This window comes from Nanorana parkeri, unplaced genomic scaffold (assembly GCF_000935625.1).
Source record: "Nanorana parkeri isolate BGI_ZX_2015 unplaced genomic scaffold, ASM93562v1 scaffold143, whole genome shotgun sequence".
NCBI lineage: Eukaryota > Metazoa > Chordata > Amphibia > Anura > Dicroglossidae > Nanorana > Nanorana parkeri.
This window is the reverse complement of record NW_017306411.1, coordinates 1,153,222-1,173,617: the sequence shown is the minus strand read 5'-3', so window position 1 is coordinate 1,173,617 and position 20,396 is coordinate 1,153,222. Positions and strand designations below refer to the sequence as shown.

Below are 20,396 nucleotides of genomic sequence, written 5' to 3'. Positions count from 1 at the left end.
TGGCCAAAAATGACAAATGGCTATGGCCCATACAAAATCTGTCGCTCTCAAGCATACATATAACATTCAAGGTCCAATAGAGATGCAGAGCCAAGCTCAGCATTTGGAAGCAATGGTTTTTGAAGCTGCTGTTATCTTTTGAAACTACAAATTATTTTCACATGTGGCTCTGACTAATAGCAACTAACTGTATGTATATGTACATGCTCATTTTACATTTTCTCAGTTTGTGACAGGTTTTACTTAAAAAAGCAAAAGGTTTCCCAGCACACTCACCAGCCAGCATGCAAAAAAACTTGTCTCACCGCTAATGTTAAAAACAGAGCTTTAGATACAAGTCTTCTGCAGAAAATGTGAAAGCCGCACTGCCTTGTCAATGCACCTCTATATAGTGCGGTCCTAACTCTAAACTATGAGAGCCCAGTTTTATCACTATGCACCCCATTTGATCTTTTGCTACATGTGCTCCAAGATGGAGACTCTTAGTTTAGAGCTAGGACCGCACTATATAGAGTGGTGCCTTGGCGAGGCGGTGCGGCTTTCCCATTTTTGTTGTTTTACTGTATAAAGCCCTTCCATGTGCACCTTGCTTAGAGCGGGTAACAAATTGATGTGTGTTTGCCTTTTGCTTAGGTTTTATTTAAAGTCACACTTTTGAGCACAAAACCATGAAAGGCATTATTCTTCATTTAGAGAAAATAAAGTAGGAGCATCACATATTTGTTTACCAATAAGCCCCACAATTTTTTCTGAGATCTCTTGGCACAGTCTTTCAGAAAACACTAAGAGGCACTATAACTGCTGAGCTGATTCTACCTGATTGTAAGAGGAGAGCTGGTGTCAGAGGCAAGGATTATAAACACCATATGCTCATATTTTTCAATCTCTAAATGCTCCCTGAAATATGATACTCATGTCAAATCCTCTCTACGTTGTCGCCTCCTGTCACTCCTTGGCAAGTTTCCAAAAGGTAATTTGGTGTCCTAGCTGAATGCATATTTTCACTGTAGCATCCAAATTGGAATACACACACACTTTTTATTATTTGTTACATTTTATAATTCACATTGCATAACTTTAAACCAAAATTGAATAACTGCTGCCTCCAAAATCCTCCCTAGCTTCCCTCTTATGTAATGTTAATGAGGAACTTTACTCATATCTTTAAATTGACAACAAAGAAACCTTTGTCCTTACTAGACATTTCTAATCTACAGATACCTAGGGTATGCAAAGAATAAAAAGCCTGTAATTATCTCTATTTTTCTTTTCCTCCCATTCTTCTCACGGTGGCCCATTTTTACGAAGGGCAGATTAAAATATGTCCCTTTACTTCCTGGAACTCTGGCACATGTGACTAGGACAGGTGATCATGCACATCATCTCAGGGGAGGAAAATCCCTTTCCCTGAGATCTCACAAGAATTTGCAGCTTACCGATGAGATTTCCCAGCAATACTCTGCTGATGTAACTTTCCCAGGATGCATCTTTTAGGCACAGGCTACATCACTTATGCTCAAGAGGACCAGGAAGTGGATGTAAGTAAAAGAAAAATATGTTTATTTAACTAATGAATGTAAGATAATTTCATATCAGCATGCAGAGCTGAATGCTGATGTGATTTTTAGAGAAAGGGGGTAAAGGTCCACTTTTAGGAGGGGGGGCTGTGGAAAGTTATGTTTATTCTTATTAACCCTGTCTGTACTGAATTGGCAGATCTCATTATCAGTTTTAAGCTAGATTTGAACACTGTCTATCCAAATAAAGCGTTAAAGAAGTCTAGGCATTGTTTGTTAATAAGAGGAAGCTCAGTCTGTCCCTCTAATTTCACATTTAAACTGCTCAAAGTAGCCCGCAATCTGCAAAAAGGTCTTCACTAAAGAAATTAAAAAGGTAAGAAGTATTTTTTATTATTTTAGGTATGCTGTGTGAATAGGAACACAGAACATATAGTGGAGTTTTCTCAAATTTAACTGCAAAAGTGGAATTACCAAAAACTACACATACCACATGTACACTTCATGCAAAGTAAATCTAAACATTACCATTTCGGTTGACAGTAATATAAGTTTGGACACTTGGCATTTTTCTTGCAGCTGTAAAACGTTATTCATGTTGCTTTCCTGATAACTAGACTGATTTTTTCCTAAAATGGTGTTGAAATTGATAATGTATAACAGCAAAACATGCTACACTAAATGCAAACACTGTAGTTCAGTTGGGCAAACACAGCAAAAAAGTTAAAGTGTTAAGCTGACCATACACTGGTAGATGTTCGTATGATTGAATTTCATTCAAGAAAACATTTTCATCCTGTTCCTTTGGTTTTTTTTTTATTTTGTCAGTCGAAAACGATCATTAATCTGACCCCATTACCCATTAGAAAATCAAAGGAACTTTCAGAAAAAAAAAATAGGATTTTGGTACTCACCGTAAAATCCTTCCTCACAGGGCACTGCAGTCAGCTTGTCCCCACAATCCATGTACCCGGCAAATATAAATGCCAAACCAGAGCCCCAGCACATGAAAGAGACCCCAGCAGGCACCGCCCCCGTCCCTAGGCCTGTTGTCGCAGTTGCCCCTAGCAACCAACCCGCAGGCAGACGACCCTCCTACAGTACCCGAACTCCCGGTGTCCCAGTGCGTCCTCACCCGACCGCGTCCCGGCGTGAAAGACCGATCCGGCCGGGTGACGCGCAAGTAAAGGGACCCGGAAGCGGCGCACCGGAAGTGACGTCAGGCCGAGGGCGCACGCGCCCATACCAAAGATGGCGGCCGCGGCCTCCGAGAAGGCCGCAAACGAAGCCGGGGGCTCGATTAGCGGCCCCCGCGAACGGAACCGAGCGGCCAGCAGCGCCAGAGGCCCCAAGCCTCCGCCAGCACCAGGACCGCAGCCCGACCCCAAAACACCCCCGGAACACCCGCAGGCCGCCCCCTGACGCCGAGGATCCAGGCAAGGACCCCCAGGGCCACACACCCCGACAGACAGGCGACGGAGGACGGAGGAGGAGGGGGGGAGCATGTGGAGCCAAAGCATCCAGGCCCATCTCATACATACCCAGGAGGATGCGGACCAGGCACCCCCCTCCAGACCGACAGCAGCGCAGGGGACATCAGGAAAAAACGCCACAGGTGCTGTGCGGAGAACTGGCGCCCCCGACCGCAGTCGCGGCGCCAGCAGCCTGAGGGAAGTGCTGTGACTGGACGGCCGAGACCCCCAGTCATATGCACCCCCCTGGGACGAACCCACAGGCCACCCCGCCGGAGCGGGGCCGTCGTAGCCGACCCACCGTAGCGGGTCTGCATACGCTCGCTGGTTATCCAGGGGAGACTCCAAGGATCCAAGACATCCAGCCTGTCGCCCGGACAACACTTGCAAGAAGAATCCTCGAAAAAAAATCAGGAAGAAGCAGGTAAGAATACCGAGGAAAATTCTTAGCTCCTTACTCCTGACGCTAGGCAAAAAACTGGAGACCTCTCAGTAGGTGGGGGGTTTGGCCACCGGCAGGGGCCGCCGCTAGGCTGTAATTGGTCTTTAGTTTTTTTTGTGCCTAGCGTCCTTCTCCTGCAGGTGGCGATATTACCCTACAGTACATGATCTCCGATCTGTTCCCTGTGTCCTTCAATGAACGGGAGAGAATTTTTTTTTTACACCACTAGTGTATGGCCCAGCTTTAGTTCATTTTAATGGCCTACTGTACCGAATCATGACACACTCACTCAAAATGTTTCTACCGCTTGTGAAAGTGCATCTCTAGGGGCGAGGGAAAGGCTTGAACCTCCCAATTGTTTTTTATTGCTACAAAACATAGGACTTCCTGCAATATATCATCCAGGAGAAATTCTCAGACCACACTACCAACTTCCTTTGCAGTCCTATATATAAACAATGTTAAATCTGGTGCAGCGTTTGCAAAAGGGAAGGAACAAATAAAAGGAAGATGCACCTTGTTCAGTCACAGGAGGAAACATTTTTTTTTCATTCCAGTATTTGCTCAGTGCACAGCAGACCTAGCATCGCACTAGGAGGAGAACAATCCACCATATGGCAGAGCAAAGCCACTGTCACCTGTGAGATGGCCTCTGTTTTAATCCCACACCACAAAGCGCTCTAGGAGACAGACTGCATTGCTGCTGCACAACATGGCTACAGAATACACCGCTATCCCAGGTGTGAGCAGATTACTGCAACAATTGACCTACTGACTACATCGTCACTGTGCGTTAGATTATGGCAGCCTGGCTGAGGTCATGCTGGGATAGAAAGAAACAGACGCACAACAGAGCTACAGTTAACTTAATTCCTTGCTAAAACGAGCCAGACAAAAATTATTTGCTGCCTCACTGTGGGAGTTGGCAGGCTTCAGCCAAATACAGTTAATCATTTTATTGCCTTGCAAAATACATGCTGCAACACTCTGCAACCTCAGCTATCCTATACTACGAAGAACATTGACATGCGTTGGCAACAAAATGCCATTTATACACTGATAACACTGCCGGCCATCCAAAGCAACAACATTACAATTTACCGGCAGAAAACGAGGGGCCAACACGTGCCATAAACTATCCTATGATACTACGAAGAACACTGGCATGCTTCATCAACAAATGCCATTTATACACTGATAACACTGCCAGCCATCCAAAGCAACATTACAATTTACCGGCAGAAAACGAGGGGCCAACACGTGCCATAAACTATCCTATGATACTACGAAGAACACTGGCATTTATACACTGATAACACTACCGGCCATCCAAAGCTACAACATTGCAATTTACCGGCAGAAAACAAGGGGCCATAGAACATTAGGTGCCAAGTAAAAAAAAATTGAAAGTTCTCACACTCAAGGTCTTCCTATATTGAATTGTATCCTAACTGTACTCTGTTTACCGTTATGCTGTAAAGCAGTGCAGAAACTGTTGCCGCTATATACCGTAAATCCTACATAAATAAGAAGAAAACAATAAGCAAAACAAAAAAAGCTGGTTTGCAGTACTAATGTCACTTCATGGAATTGCAAATTAGAGATGATTACACTATCCTCAAATCTTAGCAGTGCAGTCAGGAGCGGAGGAAATGGAAACAAACCGTTCAATTTGAAATTGAAAATCTTTCAGCTCAAAATAAACAAACGTAAACTTGCTCTTTTAGAGGTCTAAAGCTAGCCATGCACTACAATTTTCTTGTTCAAGCCCACAGGCTGAAGGAGAAAAATCACTTTATTCCTCATGCATGATAAACCATGTGGACGGAGGAATCTCCCATGTCAGCTACTGTATTCTGACAGATGGCACCTGCGGTTGTCATATTACACAGTGACAGCAGCTGATTGGCTGCAATCACTGTTCAGCCAACAATTTTACACCCAACTGAAAAATCATCAGGACAGACAGACAGACATATCTAGAGGTCCATCCATCTAGAGGTCTATCTAGATATCTATATCTATATCTCACCCAAAACAAATAGCCCAGTTAATGTTTACTGTAGCCAGATTAGCAAGATAAATTCTGATTGGCTACTCTGTTCTCAGAATTGTTTTATGTGCTCCTTCTCTAAGTAACGTGTAGGATTAGCCAGCAAAAGCGCACTTTTTTTATGCATGAAATAAAATAAACAAGTACATTATAAAAAATGTAGGGAGATTTTAACCATTTGCCTCTTTTCTGGGTATGTGAATATCTATGCAGTGGTGATCAACATAGTGAACCCCCACCCCTATTTTTCATATTGGAAGCACATAATGCATACATATTCATCCAAACTTTGGGACTGCATAAATGTTTCCTAAGATCTTCAAACAACCAACAGGAAGCATTGAAAAGGCTTAGAATTTAAAATGAACTTGTGTTCAGAGCCTGCACACTAAAGTATTTGCAAAAACACTTTAACACCTCTGTATTGAAGATAAATGTATTTTAAGCTCACAACAGAGGCACTGAAATCTTAGCTGTTTTCTATGAGAGCAGATCTTGGCAGACTGGAAGCCCTCTAATGTAAACAAACTGTAGATATTTTCTAAGCTGTTAGAAACCCGACTTAGACTGTTACATCTGTTGAAAATAAAATTACAGTAAACTCCCCATTATCAAGCAACCGGCACAAAAAACAAAAATCAAGGATAACTGTCGATTTTTATTTTTTTGGCTGTTGGCTTGATGTACACTAAACAATGGCCGGTTGCTTGGTGCACAGTAAACATTTTGCTAGCAACTAGATTTATTTAGTTGCTAATGAAATTCCTTGTTTACATATACTGCCGGCCAGTGGCTACGGGGAGCATTAGCCAGCCTGCTATTGGCTATCTTAAATTGCAAAAGCCAATAGCAGGCTGGCTATTGCACCCGCCCACTGAGCAGAGAAGCGGACATTGGGGGGGAGAGGGGGCTGTAGAGGTGGTTGCTTAAGAGTTACTAGTAACTCTCAAGAAACCAGAAAATACAGTTATCTGACACCTACCGATCCCCGTGGGTGACAGATAACTCGGACAGATAACTGCACACTGCCCGTTCGGCATTGCGGTCATCGGAAGCCCGCCCCTCTGTATGTATAATGCACTATTGTTGAGATTTGTTGTATCCCTCTATAGCTGGTGGTATTCTGCATGGCGCTGTATAGAGGACTACAAATCCCAGCAATAATGCATTATACAGCGCAAAGCAGAATACCACCAGCTATAGAGGACTACAAAACCCAGCAATAGTACATTATACAGCGCAATGCAGAATACAGCCAGCTATAATGTATTGCTGGCATTTGTTGTATTCCTATATAGCTGGTGGTATTCTGTATTGTGCTGTATAATGTACTATTGCTGGGATTTGTAGTCCTCTATAGCCGGTGCCATTCTGCATTCATTGCTATATAGTTTTACACTTTTCATTTCACTATATTGCACACCACACTTTTTTTTTCTTATTTACTATCACCGCTCCAAGCTTGCTCCTGTGAGGGACTACACTCAATACAAACTAGTAGCTCATCACTGGATCCATTTTTTAAAATGCATTCTATTTTTTATCCGATTAATCGAACTCAATAATCGGCTAACTAATCGATTTTGAAAATAATCGTTAGCTGCAGCTCTAATGAAAACAGTACCCAAGTTGGCAACAAATCCGGTGCACTAAAACTGCAATTCAACAAGCCTGAGAAGCATTCTGAGAAATCTCATCAGAAAGTGCCTTGATTGCCCGTAGGAGTATTAGGGGCTCAGTTTAAGAGCAGTCCTTCTTTTGGACTGTGAGGTCAGGTCTTATTTTAGGACTTGGCTTGCAGCCAACGATGATGCATACATGGTGTATCCTGAGAATTCTACCGCAGAGAGCAGTATAGACTTCATCCTTCACACAGAAAATCACTGCACATCGACTTTTTCTGGATTCAGCGGCATGACATCCTTCCAGGATTTATTTCAGTAGAAGTCTATTTCTAGCCGGGATATGGAAGCAAGAACAGCACAAGGGACAGGCTCACAAATAGTCTGCCTGGCAACTTTAAAATCAAGATGGGTATCCAGAGATTGATTTGGCAGCTATATTAAGCAACATGCCAAATCATTTTATTACACAGAATCCCACGCTCTTTACCCCTCCCAGCAGTCTTCTAGCACACTTTCCGAGAAAGAGTTCACCAATCAGTATTCCAGATCCAAAGCTGGCCATACACTGGTAGAATTTCATTTCCAGGTTCATACAAAACAATCAGGTCAGAAAGTTAATTTGATTTTAACATTTGTTTTTGGAATGAATGGAGTTTACTGAACAGAAAGCTCATTTCACTGTTGGTTTATCTCAATCTTGTTCGAGACATTTTCTTGCTCCTTCGATTCTGTCAGTCACCCTGGTCAAAAATGATCCTCAATCTGACCCAATTAACAATTTGGTAATCAAATTCTGCTGACAGCGTTCTTTCTTACTTCACACAGCAGACACCTAGAGCAGATGGCAAAAGTGCTTGCTTTGAGCATATGGATGCTGCCACTACTCAATACAGCTATAAGGTTGCCTAAGGACCCAATGCTGGTTCCACTAATCCGGATACTGACACAAGATGAGTACATTAGCTACTAATTAAAGGAAAATTGTACTGAAAGAAATTAAAAAAGGGGAGGGAGCCACTGCTGGACTATTTTCTCTATTAGAAAATATGACTTCCCTGGCTGTCTGACCTGCATCCTTTCAGTTGCTACCCTTAAAAAAAAAAAAAGCAGCTAAAAAGATAAAAGCCAAAACAAGCCAAGAACAAATTTTCTTTCAGGTAAAGGGGATTTTATTAACGTAGATCTAAAACCAAAACCAATGTTTTTTTTCATTTTGAAAAGAGTAGGGAATGATTAAATCTGTTTTAGTTTTTTAGCCCAAATTTGTCACAAGGAGATTCCCCTTTATGTCCTGTCATTTAGAAACAACAGAAATAGGGCTATCAATTCAAAATTAGAGCAATCCCTTCTCAGACAGTTGTCACTGAAAAGTATTAGAAGATTTCTCTATTGATTTCTGTCCAAGTGACAATGGTCACCAAGACAAATCCCGAGAGTGAATCTCCCCAGCGAAGACAAAGACAGCAATAAAAACATCTCAGGAGGTTTTAACACTTTCCTACTCCATCCAAAACTTAAATTTTTCGATAAAAATACACTTTAGGTAAAGTATAATTTAAGTTAAAATTGCAGGTATTTCTGTACTTGGTCAGTAACAAAAAGTTTAGGTAGGTGGTAAGGGTCAAAGTAACATCCACACGAAGGGCAGGACCCAAGGTTTCCCAGCGAGACAATGCCCAAAGCATCACACTGCCTCAGTCGGCTTGCCTTCTTCCCATAGTACATCCTGGTGCCATCTCTTCCCCAGGTAAGCGACACACACCCAGCTATCCACATGTTGTAAAAGAAAACGCGATTCATCAAACCAGGCCACCTTCCATTGCTCCGTAGTCCAGTTCTGATGCTCACATGCCCATTGTAGGCACTTTTGGTGGTGGACGAGGGTCAGCATGGGAACCCTGACCAGTCTGCGGCTACACATCCCCATATGCAACAAATTGCGATAGAAAGGTGTCTGAACACAGTTCATCGGAACCAGTGTAAACTTTTTCAGCAATTTGAGCTACAGTAGCTCTTCTATTGGATCGGACTGCACGGACCAGCCTCAACTCCTCACATAGATCACTATGCTTTGGCTGCCCATGACCCTGTCGCCAGTTCACCGTTTTTTCTTCCTTGGACCACTTTTGGAAGTTCCTGACCACTGCAGACTGGGAACATCCCACAAGAGCTGCAGTTTTAGAGTTGCTTTGATCCAGTCGTCCAGCCATCACAATTTGTCCCTTATCAAAGTCATTCAAATCCTTAGCGTTCCCATTTTTTCTGCTTCCAACACTTCAACTTCAGGGACAAACTGTTCACTTGCCAGCCAATATATCCCACCTACTTCCAGGTGCCATTGTCATCAGATAATCAATGTTATTCACTTCAACTCTCGTGAGGTCATAACTAGGGATGCCGTAACATCTCAGCCGAAAATGGCACTTTTGGCAAATTGCTAAAGTGCTATCTTTCGGACGAAATTGTGGTGCATGCCTGGTTTCACTCCTCCCCGCTGTACACTGCTCTGTGTCAGCTCTGACACACAGCAGCGTCCAGCGCGGAGGAGAGAAACTGTCCGAGGAGGCCGAGTGGTGCGGTTGGGGGTGGGGCTTCGGTGGGATGGGGCAGAGCTTCGGCAGCATGGGGAGGCAGATCTTCCGTGGACTGGGGTGGGTAGTGCTGGGGGTAGGGCTAGGGAATGCCTCACCCAGCACAGAAGGCACTGCATGTCACTGATGGAGATAAGGTACAAACGGTCAGCAATTAGTGATCGCTGAATGTTTGAAAATAACTTGATATAGTATGAGTTACTATGTACCAGTTATGAATGAATAGGAAGTGCTCTACATCACTATTCATTCATGATTGTGTATATAGGAGCTCATACTATATCCACAATGTATGAATAGACAGGAACACTCAGTATAGAGGATTTCTGTTCATTTCTAAAAGGGGCTGCAGAAAAAAAAAAAAAAGAAGAAGAAAAGGTCTCTGTGTCCTCAATCTCTTAAAAGGGAAATATCAGGGGTCTAAACAGAAGCCCCTAAAAGTAAAGATCAAAAAAAATATTTAAAAAATAAAATACAATTTAAAAAAATAAATGTAAAAATGTTAATTGTTTTTTTTTTTTTTTTTTTTAAAGGTTGGAGGGGAAAAAGTATTTTCGGTTTAAAATTTTAATTTTGGTGCACCTCTAGTCATAACGTTATGGTTGATTGGTGCACGGGTGTGTGTGGGTGTGTGTAAACATTCCTTTTGCAATACCCAATTATATGCAAGGAAAATAAAACAGTATTTTTGCTTGCACATGACTGGAGGATTGTAGTTAGCAGGGCTTCACCTCATTCACTAAGCTAGGTGAACAATTCCTTTCAAAGTTTACACATTATGCTTCTTTAGTAAATCAACCCGATTGTGTATTAAACATTTTAATAATATTATTAACAATAATACACACAAACGCCATTCTTTATAGGTTTAAGTTTCTATAGCAAAGAAAAATCACCAGGAAGGCTGCCCTGGCATGGCTCTATCACTAACAAATATGTGCTTGCTATCCATGCTCAAGCAGGTTATGGATATAGAAAGAATCCACATGCAGATAGTGTTAAAATGTCAGATATGCAGCCTTAGGACTTGTCAAAGCTGGATGCTACTCTGGAATGCAACACGAGAAAACTGGCAGGAAAAAAAAAATGTTGCTTTGCAGATATCCTATCCAAATGGACAGCAGCAAGATACACAGCAAACAGAGTAGATGAACAACAAAATGTTTTCTATGTGGAAGACCTTGATGGCCTTTCCTAAGCAGTCATGTCATCCATAGCTTTTCACCCTTTACCATGTTACCCAAATTAATAGATTGTGAATTAAGCAGAGCTGGTCACTCTACTCGTCTACTTTTGTGGCCAAACTAGGTCTACGCCTAGGTAGAAATAATCAGTTTTAGATGTTCTTACACTTCATCAATGATCCATTTTGAACAATCAGACTACTGTGGAGTGCCTAGCTTTAGTTCTCCCCTCATAACTGAAGTGTTACCAGTGCTAAAACAGGTTATAGTTTGCTGGAAAAATAACAAACATGCACAAGCTGCTAATTAAATCTTATTATTTCACACATCCAGAGGAAGAACTGCACAAATTCCATGACACCTTGAGAAGCAAAGCTTTTGCATCCTTGTTCATTCCTAACCAATCACTTATTTGAGGAAGATGATGTCATGCAAGGATCTTCGGTGTTTGGCCGATAGGAGCATGTTGTTAAGCAGAAAATCGTTCAGAGGCCATGTGACTTCATCGTGGCTTTGTTCATTAATCTTGTAGTAGAAGTCTACATATGCTTTCAACTGCTCAATTCCCATGTGCCACCCTGCTTACTTATTACACAGAAAAGTTCCAGAAAGGAAAAAAATATCTTTCATACATCCAGCACAGAGGTCTGCTAAAGGCCAAACAGGACACCAAGTTTTCAACAATGCCAAACCTCTGAGTAAAAGAACACTAGAAAAAGTGATGTGAACAATGCAGATCTTGTTCAGAGAGGTGATTTAAGGGCATAAAAGGATGAGTTGTGCTTTTGGTATTTGTCTGACTAGATGATTAAAAAGCTCAGTTTAGGCTAAGGATAAGATAAGGATGTTAAAAGGGGACAACGCTTTCTTCAGCATCACATGCAAATCATATACTACAGCAATTTACTTAGTGTCTGAAACACAATGCTTTATTCAATAAGATGAGTATACAATAGTAAAGTGTATGATTCGGCACAATAAAAATTAGGGATGCACCGATACACGTTCCCCCGGCTTCCTGATTGGCCAGGAAGCCGGCTCCATGCTCCCTCGTTACCAGGGAGCATGGAGCTGGCTTCCCGGGTAATCAGGAAGCCGGGCAGCGTGTAATGAATCGCCGCCCCAGCTTCCTGATTGGTCAGGAAGCTGACCAATTAGGAAGCCAGGCAGCGCATCATTACCCTCCCATGGCTTCCTGGCTAAATTAGAAAATTAGTCATTACATGCAGCCCAGCTAATCAGGAAGCCGGGCGGCGAGTCATTATACGATATTATACGGGATTTCCGGTATCGGTATGTACCGAAAAAAATAAAATATCGGTACTCGTACTCGATACCAAAAATCCGGTATCGGTGCTAATAAAAATGTTTGAAACAAAAACCCTACACAGATTTTGTACAGCTCTCCCAATACTTGCACATTTATCCATGTTTTTATCTTTTTAAAAAGTATAGTGTGCTCCTACCTTCCATCTTGACATGACAATACAGCTTTGTAATCCATCAGAAATGAATGCTGGGCTGACATCACATGTTTAGGACTTTAAAGAACCCTCCCCATCTCTCCTGCACTTCATCATTATAAGACACTTATCTTGTGCACAGGAAGTTATCAGCCCACAGGATTTCTGGCAAAATTAATGGGTAGTTTTAGCACTTATCTAACCGATATAACAAAACACACTCAATGGTATACTTAGGAGACCAGAAGAGAGCAAATAAGAGAAGTTCATTGTTAGGGTTTACATAGACTTTTTAAAGGTACTCATGAAACGGCCTATTTTTTGGAAAGATATTAGTTGACATTGTTTTGTCAACGGGCATCTTAGAATAGACACCCTGGACCAAATTTACCGCTCACCTCCTGCCCCTGCACAGGCATAGAGGACACCCAAGAATAATAGGTCAATTGATAGTTTATGTTGGAGCCCACAACTGTTTACCCGCTTTGCAAACTGCGTCTGGAGGGTTTTATTTTAGCAGCGACAAAGCCAAGTGTGCACGTTTATAACCCACCAGTCAAAAGACAGCCTGGAAGGTGGTCAGATAACGCCGGCAGATCTTGAAATCCCTCCAATGTCCAAGGCTGGCCTTATTGTACATCATGGCTCCCTGCATTGTTCAGTAGAAACCAAAGCCTCACATTACAGAAATTCTAGAAATGTGGTTATCAGCAATAAGCTTGGAATGCACATGGAATGCACAGTGCTATTCAAATGGATTCTAACCACAGACAATAGACATTATGGAGATAAAAAAAAAAAAAAAAAATATGTAAAGATACAGCTGTGAAAACAACCAGGCCGATCAAGTGATTTTGTCCAACTGGGGCTTTCTTTAGCACCTAATATCAATGCATGTGGAATTTTAGTAACTAAAAAAGCCAAAGACTGAATGGTGGGCAGACAGAAAAACAGTTTTCACCAGCAGTGTGGCCTAAGTATATAGTGGCCTGACTTTTCTTTTTTTACTCCTATCCAAAAACAAAGAGATGAAACCAGACACAAATTTGTTTTTAAAAGCGATTGCTCCTCTTGTAAAGTGTTCGCTTTTCACCCACTGACGGTTTGTAGCCTTATTTTAATGTTTGTATTAATGTGCAATAAAATACCCCTTATGCAAAAACAAAAAGTCAGACAAAGCTTGAAACAGAAACAAAAGACTCAGATCAACAGATGATGACATCTTACAGGAAACAGGAACCCTGAACTGAGACTTTTCTACATGTGTAAACACCTGGCAACACAGGACAATCTACCTCATTTCCTGAGTGCAGCTCTCAGGAAAACTATGTCAAGGAACTCTAAACTGCTCGAAATAAAACTATACCAAAGTCTCTAATGGAAGAGGCATTTAAATATTTAAATGTATCCCATCAACCATTTAGTCGCAATCTACCTATAGACATAAAATGAGAGGATTTTTGCTTGAACTGGCCAGTGATTGCTAGATTGGCCAACAATCTCTCATATATACGAGTCCTTCCAGATGTTGTAAAACTAAAAATCAGGCAATTTAGAAAACGTATTCAAACTCCCTTTCCCCCCCAAACTAAGCAATGCTAACAACATCTACTGTCACCAATCATCTTCTCCAACCTATATTCAATAAAGCTGCAGAGAAACAAGTTCATAAAGTACTCTGTTGCCCTCAGAACAAAAGACATGTGGGGGTTGCAGTTTCACACCGCCATGTTAATGTCTATGAGCAAATTTGGAAGATAAGAGAGCTGCTGCTTCTTTTCAGACCTCTGGAGGAGGAATGGTCATACACAAAAGGTAGTAAACATTTGAATGTTTCCAAATGTGTGTCTGTTAGAGCCATGGGTTACCGTTTTACACTAAAACTTTAATGGGGTTATGTTGTGTGGTCAATTTAGTTGCAAATATTCCTTCACAGCATTATTATTAAAAGCCCATCTCTGGGCAAATGAAAGATAAAGAAAAGGAAGAAGGTAAAAAGTAGCATTTACTGCAGAAGAGACATAGCATGTCTCTTCTGTAATAAAAAATAAAAAAAGCTGCAATTTGTTTTAAGGCCACAGATTTGACTTAAGGCCTTGTTCACACCAACCACGGAGCAGATCCAGAGCAGAGCAGGTGCAGACCGGATCAAAAAACTGCGTCCAATGTATTCCTATGGTATTTTGAGCTCCAGTTCAAATCGCAGCGTGCAGATCCAGAGCAGGTGAAAAAACTGCGGCAAGCCCTATTTTACCTGCTCTGGAACGCATCAAAACCACATGCAAGTGTCTGAAAGCCCATGTTAAACTTTAAAAAAAAAAAATGGCCCGGAACGCATCAATAGCGTGGCAAAAACGCATCAAAAACGTGGCACAACCCACTGCACGTGCAGAAACCTGACTGGATCTGCTCTGCATTTGGTATGAACAAGGCCTTAAGGTTTCCACAAAACTGCTTGAAGCTAGTTGTACACACTGCTCTTATACGAGCTGAAGCCCATGTGAGTAAGGCCTAAAAAATAATTGGGGGTGGCAGCTTACTGATGGAGAAGGACTGAATGTGTCTGACTGCCTTGCAATGCCCAACACAGACTCGCACTTGTCTTTTTTCTTCGGTATTCTACCCAGCCCTACTGAAATTCTACGTAGCACTGGACAATCTATGCCAGGGGAAGCCAAACTCCGGCCCTCCAGCTGTAGGGAAACTACAAATCCCATGATGCATCTCTCTATGGGGGTCATGTCTGTCGCTCATGGGATTTGCAGGAGGGCCGGAGTTCGGCTACCCCTGATCTAAGCATTGGAAAATGGTTGCATTGATTTACCCATGGTTTTTGATGCACTGATGCACAATTTATTCCTCTTACATAAGATTTTATGTAAAACTACAGGAATCCTTTAAAAACAGACCTACCAGAAAAAGCTAGCAAACCAAGAAGGCTGTCCTTTACCTGCCATTCATATGCCTTTTCATATCAAAGCAGAGTGGACATGTATTCCGATGTGGAATAGGGCTTTATACATACATGCTGCCTATTCTAATCAACACACTGCAGTTTGACAGTGAAGAGCATATGGAAATGCAAACATGTTTCCCTACACCTTTGCTTAGAGGAGACACACGTGACTGTGAACTTTGACATAAGGCATTTGTGGAAATTGCCAAAGTAAGCAACATGCTCACAACTAAAACCAAACACAAAAAGGGGTCTATTTATAAACAATTACTTATAAAATAAATACTTATATCCTGTGCTCCTCAGCTCTGTCTAGTGGCCATAATGCACTATTACAAGATGACCTTTGAAAATGAATTAGAAAATACATTGACAATATATAAGAACATTTGTTTTGTGCAACCATTTGCACAGAACAAACATTTACAGAGATTCGCAGGGCAGACAGATCTGCAAATTGTTTATAAATAGACCACAAACCTTTTAAACAGAGATGCGGGTGTGACCACTAGAGGAAGTAGTGGACCCTACTTGTGAGGTCATGGACCAATCACAACTGCATCCTTTACAGGTTTCTTTAGAACCTGTAACTAGTAAGGCCTGGTTCACACTAAGCATATTGTCACAGCTGATTCAGTGTGACAAAAAGTCTCCCCGCAAAAAAAATCAGATTAATTCTTATGGCCCCTATTCACACCTGAGCATTTTGTCGCAAAAAGCAAAAACGCCCATCACTGGAAGAAGTACACAAGCTTCTTTTCGGCAGATTACAGCTTGATTTGTCCTGATAGAGCCAATAGGAAAACACATGTTGCAATTGGTTTTGCAAATTTTTTACGTTTTTGCCATTGACTTTAATGTGTCACAATCTGCTCATAAAAATGCACACAACATTACACACATAGGTGTTAGCCCTCGTTCACACCTGAACGTTTTGTAGCACGTTCTACGCTCGACGAACGCTCTACAAAACGCTCAAAAATATAAATCCCATTGTATTCAATGGTCTCGTTCCCACCTTGGCGTATTTCCGCCCGTCCCTAACGCGCTACAAAATGGCCCACGCCTGAAAAGGTACATGTACTACTTTGGGCCATTTTGTTGCGCGTTTCCATTGGGATATAGCCAAGTAGCCTTCGGAAACGCGCGACGGTCGCGCGGCTTTTTACCGTGAATCGCGGTAAAAAACCGCGCGACAGACGCACATATGCAATACGCCTAGGTGTGAACGAGACCTTAAGGTGTGTGCAAGTCTGGTATGAACACAGCCTTGAAGTACCACTAGTAAATGTACACATGCGAAAACTAGATCTAATTGAACACTGCTCTTCTGAAGAACACTATGGGGGAATATATCAAAACAGAATATGGAGCAGTTGTCCAAGGTAACCACATATCTCTTCAGTTTGTTCAGTTAAGGGGCAGGTCCACGAAGACCTGTGCACAGAAAAAGTGGGGTAAATGATGCTGGCCTTTAGACCGAGGTCATCTATGGCAGGAAAAAAAAAAAGTACTGCAGAGAAAATCTCCGTCGCGGAGGCAATATTTTTTTTTAGCGAGCTATTCATTCTTATCTTGATGTTTTTGGTTGGAGTTCTTCAACACCGTGTTATATAACAAATATTGTAACAAGGGAGAAATCAAATATTGCTGATGTCCTGCAGAGACAGAAGGGCACAGGCCACAAGGAGACCCTGTCTGTCCTCCCATCTAACATCTCCATAATAATCCACAAAGTGATTATTGAACAAGCGTCGGAAAAAAAAAAACACAGCCACACATCTGGCTACCGTATAAGTTTTATGTCCAGCTACATTTTAAGACAAGGCATTCTCTCAAAGAGCACCACACTCTTAACCATGTGAACAAACCTTTTTTTCAAAAGCAAACAAAGTGTAGTTTAGTGTTCCCCTGCTGACAGTTATACAAATGTTATTGTTGATCTTTTTGGCCACTTATAAACACTGAGGAACTTTCAAGATGTCTAAAACCGTACAAATACAACTGCTGAGAGTCTCTTAAGGTTGAATTGTGAGCAAATCAGTTTAGGAGGTGTTATATAGCACATGTAGAGTCCTACCTCAAATCACATCTGCTGTTTTCCTCCATAGCAGCAGTGTTCAGTAATCCTATTAGAAAGGTGTCAATTTCAGTGCTTTTGTCATTTATATTCCAGTGAACATGACCGGTAGGGACTGCACTATGTGTGGTGAGAGAGGTCTCTCCTGCAGTCCTGCAAAGGCATACCTGGTGTGATTACACCAGCATTGCCTGGAGGGGAGGACCGAGTCACTATCTCCCCAGTCTTTTCTTCATCAAGACACATCCCCTTAGTTTGATGTGTCCCCTTAGGACATGGTAATTAAATGGGAGTTTGAGATGGTCAGTGCCCCTCACAGCCTCTGAGAGGTAAACGGACAGACACAGGCAAAAGAAGGTTGTGATGATAATGCAACCAAACTGCATGCCTTCAAGGGGAAGGGTGGGAAAAAAATGTAAAGACCTATTGATACGATCCCAAAATTGGGAGGGTAATAGAAACGGACCAAGATAGTATAACATTGCAGGAGGACCTGGATAAAATAGGGGAGTGGGCAACTATATGGCAGGTGAGGTTTAATGTCAATAAATGCAAAGTTATGCACTTTGGGATTAAAAATAAGCAAAATGGGTTATACCATAATGGTATGCCGCTAGGGAAGTTGGAAATGGAGAAAGATTTGGGGGTCATTGTAGACCATAAACTGAATAATAGATTACAGTGCCAGGTTGCTGTAAGCAAAGCTAGTAAAATCCTGTCCTTGATGGACTTAGGTCTTTATTCAACCTCAAATACTATGTAACTAGGGATATCCCAATACTGATAGTAGTATTGGTATCAGGGCCGATACATGGCATTTTCACGAGTACTAAAAAAGGCAGATACTGGCCCTTTAGTTTTAAACAAGAGTAGCGGTCTGAGGTCCTGCGCTTGCTGGGGACCTTGCGGCAATGGTCTTTGACAGCGCCGGTCCTATCCCACATATCTTTCTGCTCCTTTTTGGCACCCGCCGAGAACAGCACAGCACTGGACAGCCCCACACCCGCCATACAGCTCTGGAGCCCAGCACAAACTGTCACCCACCCGTATAGCCCTGCAGAGCCCAACATCCACCTGGAGAGCCCTGGTGAGACCCTGCACGCAGCCCTGGTGAGATCAGCACGCAGCCCTGTATAATCATGAATTGATGTGATCTGTAGCCCTCTTTTGCTGGATGCAATTCTCCATTGCTAGATAATCATGGATTGCTGAGATTTGTAGTCCTCTATAGCCAGTTGCCATTCTCCATTGCTGTATAATCAATGATTATACAGCAATAAAGAATGCCAACTAGCTATAGAGAACTACAAATCTCAGCAATCCATGATTGAGGGTTGCCATTCTCCATTACTGAATAATCATGTATTGCTGAGATTTGTAGTCCTCTGTAGCTGGTTGCCATTCCCCATTGCTGTATAATCATGGATTTAGTTACAGTTCTTCAGAATTATAAAGAAACTTCTAATAATAATTAAAAAAAAATTTTAAAGTCCCCCGCGACACCCTAAATGCCCCTCTGATTTCATAGGCTAGCTAGACAGGGCCATGCATTACAAATGGCATCTGCCAACCTGCTGCAAATGCTTCTGGTAAAGCTGGATGTTGGAAGTTAAGTAAAATCTCCTCATGCAAAGCAAAAGCACGCAGAGATTCTAGGCATATATTCAATGTCATTGTTCAAGACTGTAATCTGACTACGGAAAGTAATTTTTCTGGACAAAAAGACAATTTGCGTAAAGCAGGCAAATTCGAAGGAAACCACTCAAACTCCGATGAGCACTAAAGATGCGGGAAGTCTATGGATGCTTCAGCCTACAAGAGGGTGGATCCCCTCAATGGGGAGTCAGACAGGAAAAAAAAGAAAAACAACTTGACAGGAGGGTCTAACACTTGCCTACACTCTGAAAAAAAGGTTTTCCCTAGAGATATACATTTAAAAGTAATTTGCCTGGCAGTATGAACAATATCTTTAAGAATTATACATTGAAAAACTTAAAATCCACTTAAATAAACATGCCATGTTGGAAACCTTAATTTGTTTTTAAGAACCCCAAAAAGGGGCAGAACATGGAATGCACATAAGAGCAAAGAAGGCATCACCTACCTCTGTAACGTCCATGACTTTGATAGCTGCAAGTTGGCCTGTTTTGACATGTCGACCCTAAAAATTACAGGAAAAAAAAAAAAAAAGAGAAAAGATTAATGTTGTATTCTTTGATAGCGTACGTATTTCTTCGATTTATTAAACACTGGAGCAACACTAAACATTTGAATTGTACATTTTCTCACAAGTGCACTTGTACATGTTTAGGAAGAAAGCTACCTGTTCATCTTTGATACACTTCCATACATGGCTGCAGATCATCACTACCACACTATAAGCAGTAATCACAGTGAAAGATTGCCCTGTTCACTGCCTGGGATATCAACACACCTAAAGCACTAAAATCACACCACTTGTCTATAAAAAGTACATAGATTTAGACTTTGTTTACAGAAAATTACAAGGTATGATTTGCCTGTTGCAAATCTCAATTACAGTGTTCATAAAACCCCTAACACCACGCAACATGGGAGTGAAGACAAAAGGTTATAAAGAAGTACCTGAAGCCAACAAGAACACATCCAATCCAGGAAAAGAAATGCTCGGTCTAGATACAAGCGCTTTCGGGGTCTCAGCAGTACCCCTTCATCAGGCTCAGAATCATTCTGAGCCTGATGAAGAAGGGGTACTGCTGAGACCCCGAAAGCGCTTGTATTGGATGGCGATTTGTCAATAAAGGACTTTATGCTTCAAAACTTTTGGTGTGCTGGTGACAATACTTTCTAGATCTGCATTGTTCACGGGGCCGTCCGTGGTCACTACAAGCACCCACCTGCTTGGCAGGTTTACCACTATTCCGGTAAGGAGTGCATCTGGTTCTTGACTAAATGTAGTTATAAACCTGTCATTTTGTACCTGTGTCAGGTTATTATAGGTAAACATATTACAATCAATCCAGAATACAATTAG

General features: G+C 41.8%; 1 protein-coding gene across 6 annotated transcripts in view; it reads right to left on the bottom strand.

Annotated features, from left to right (window-relative positions):
- The window catches only part of MAP4K4 (mitogen-activated protein kinase kinase kinase kinase 4), a 141,436-nt gene that overhangs the window by 65,031 nt on the left and 56,009 nt on the right, over positions 1–20,396 (bottom strand). For all 6 annotated transcript variants that reach the window (XM_018554137.1, XM_018554139.1, XM_018554141.1 and 3 more), the window contains exon 3: positions 19,488–19,544. In XM_018554137.1, coding sequence (XP_018409639.1) covers positions 19,488–19,544 — 57 coding nt within the window. The remainder of the gene's footprint in view (positions 1–19,487; positions 19,545–20,396) is intronic.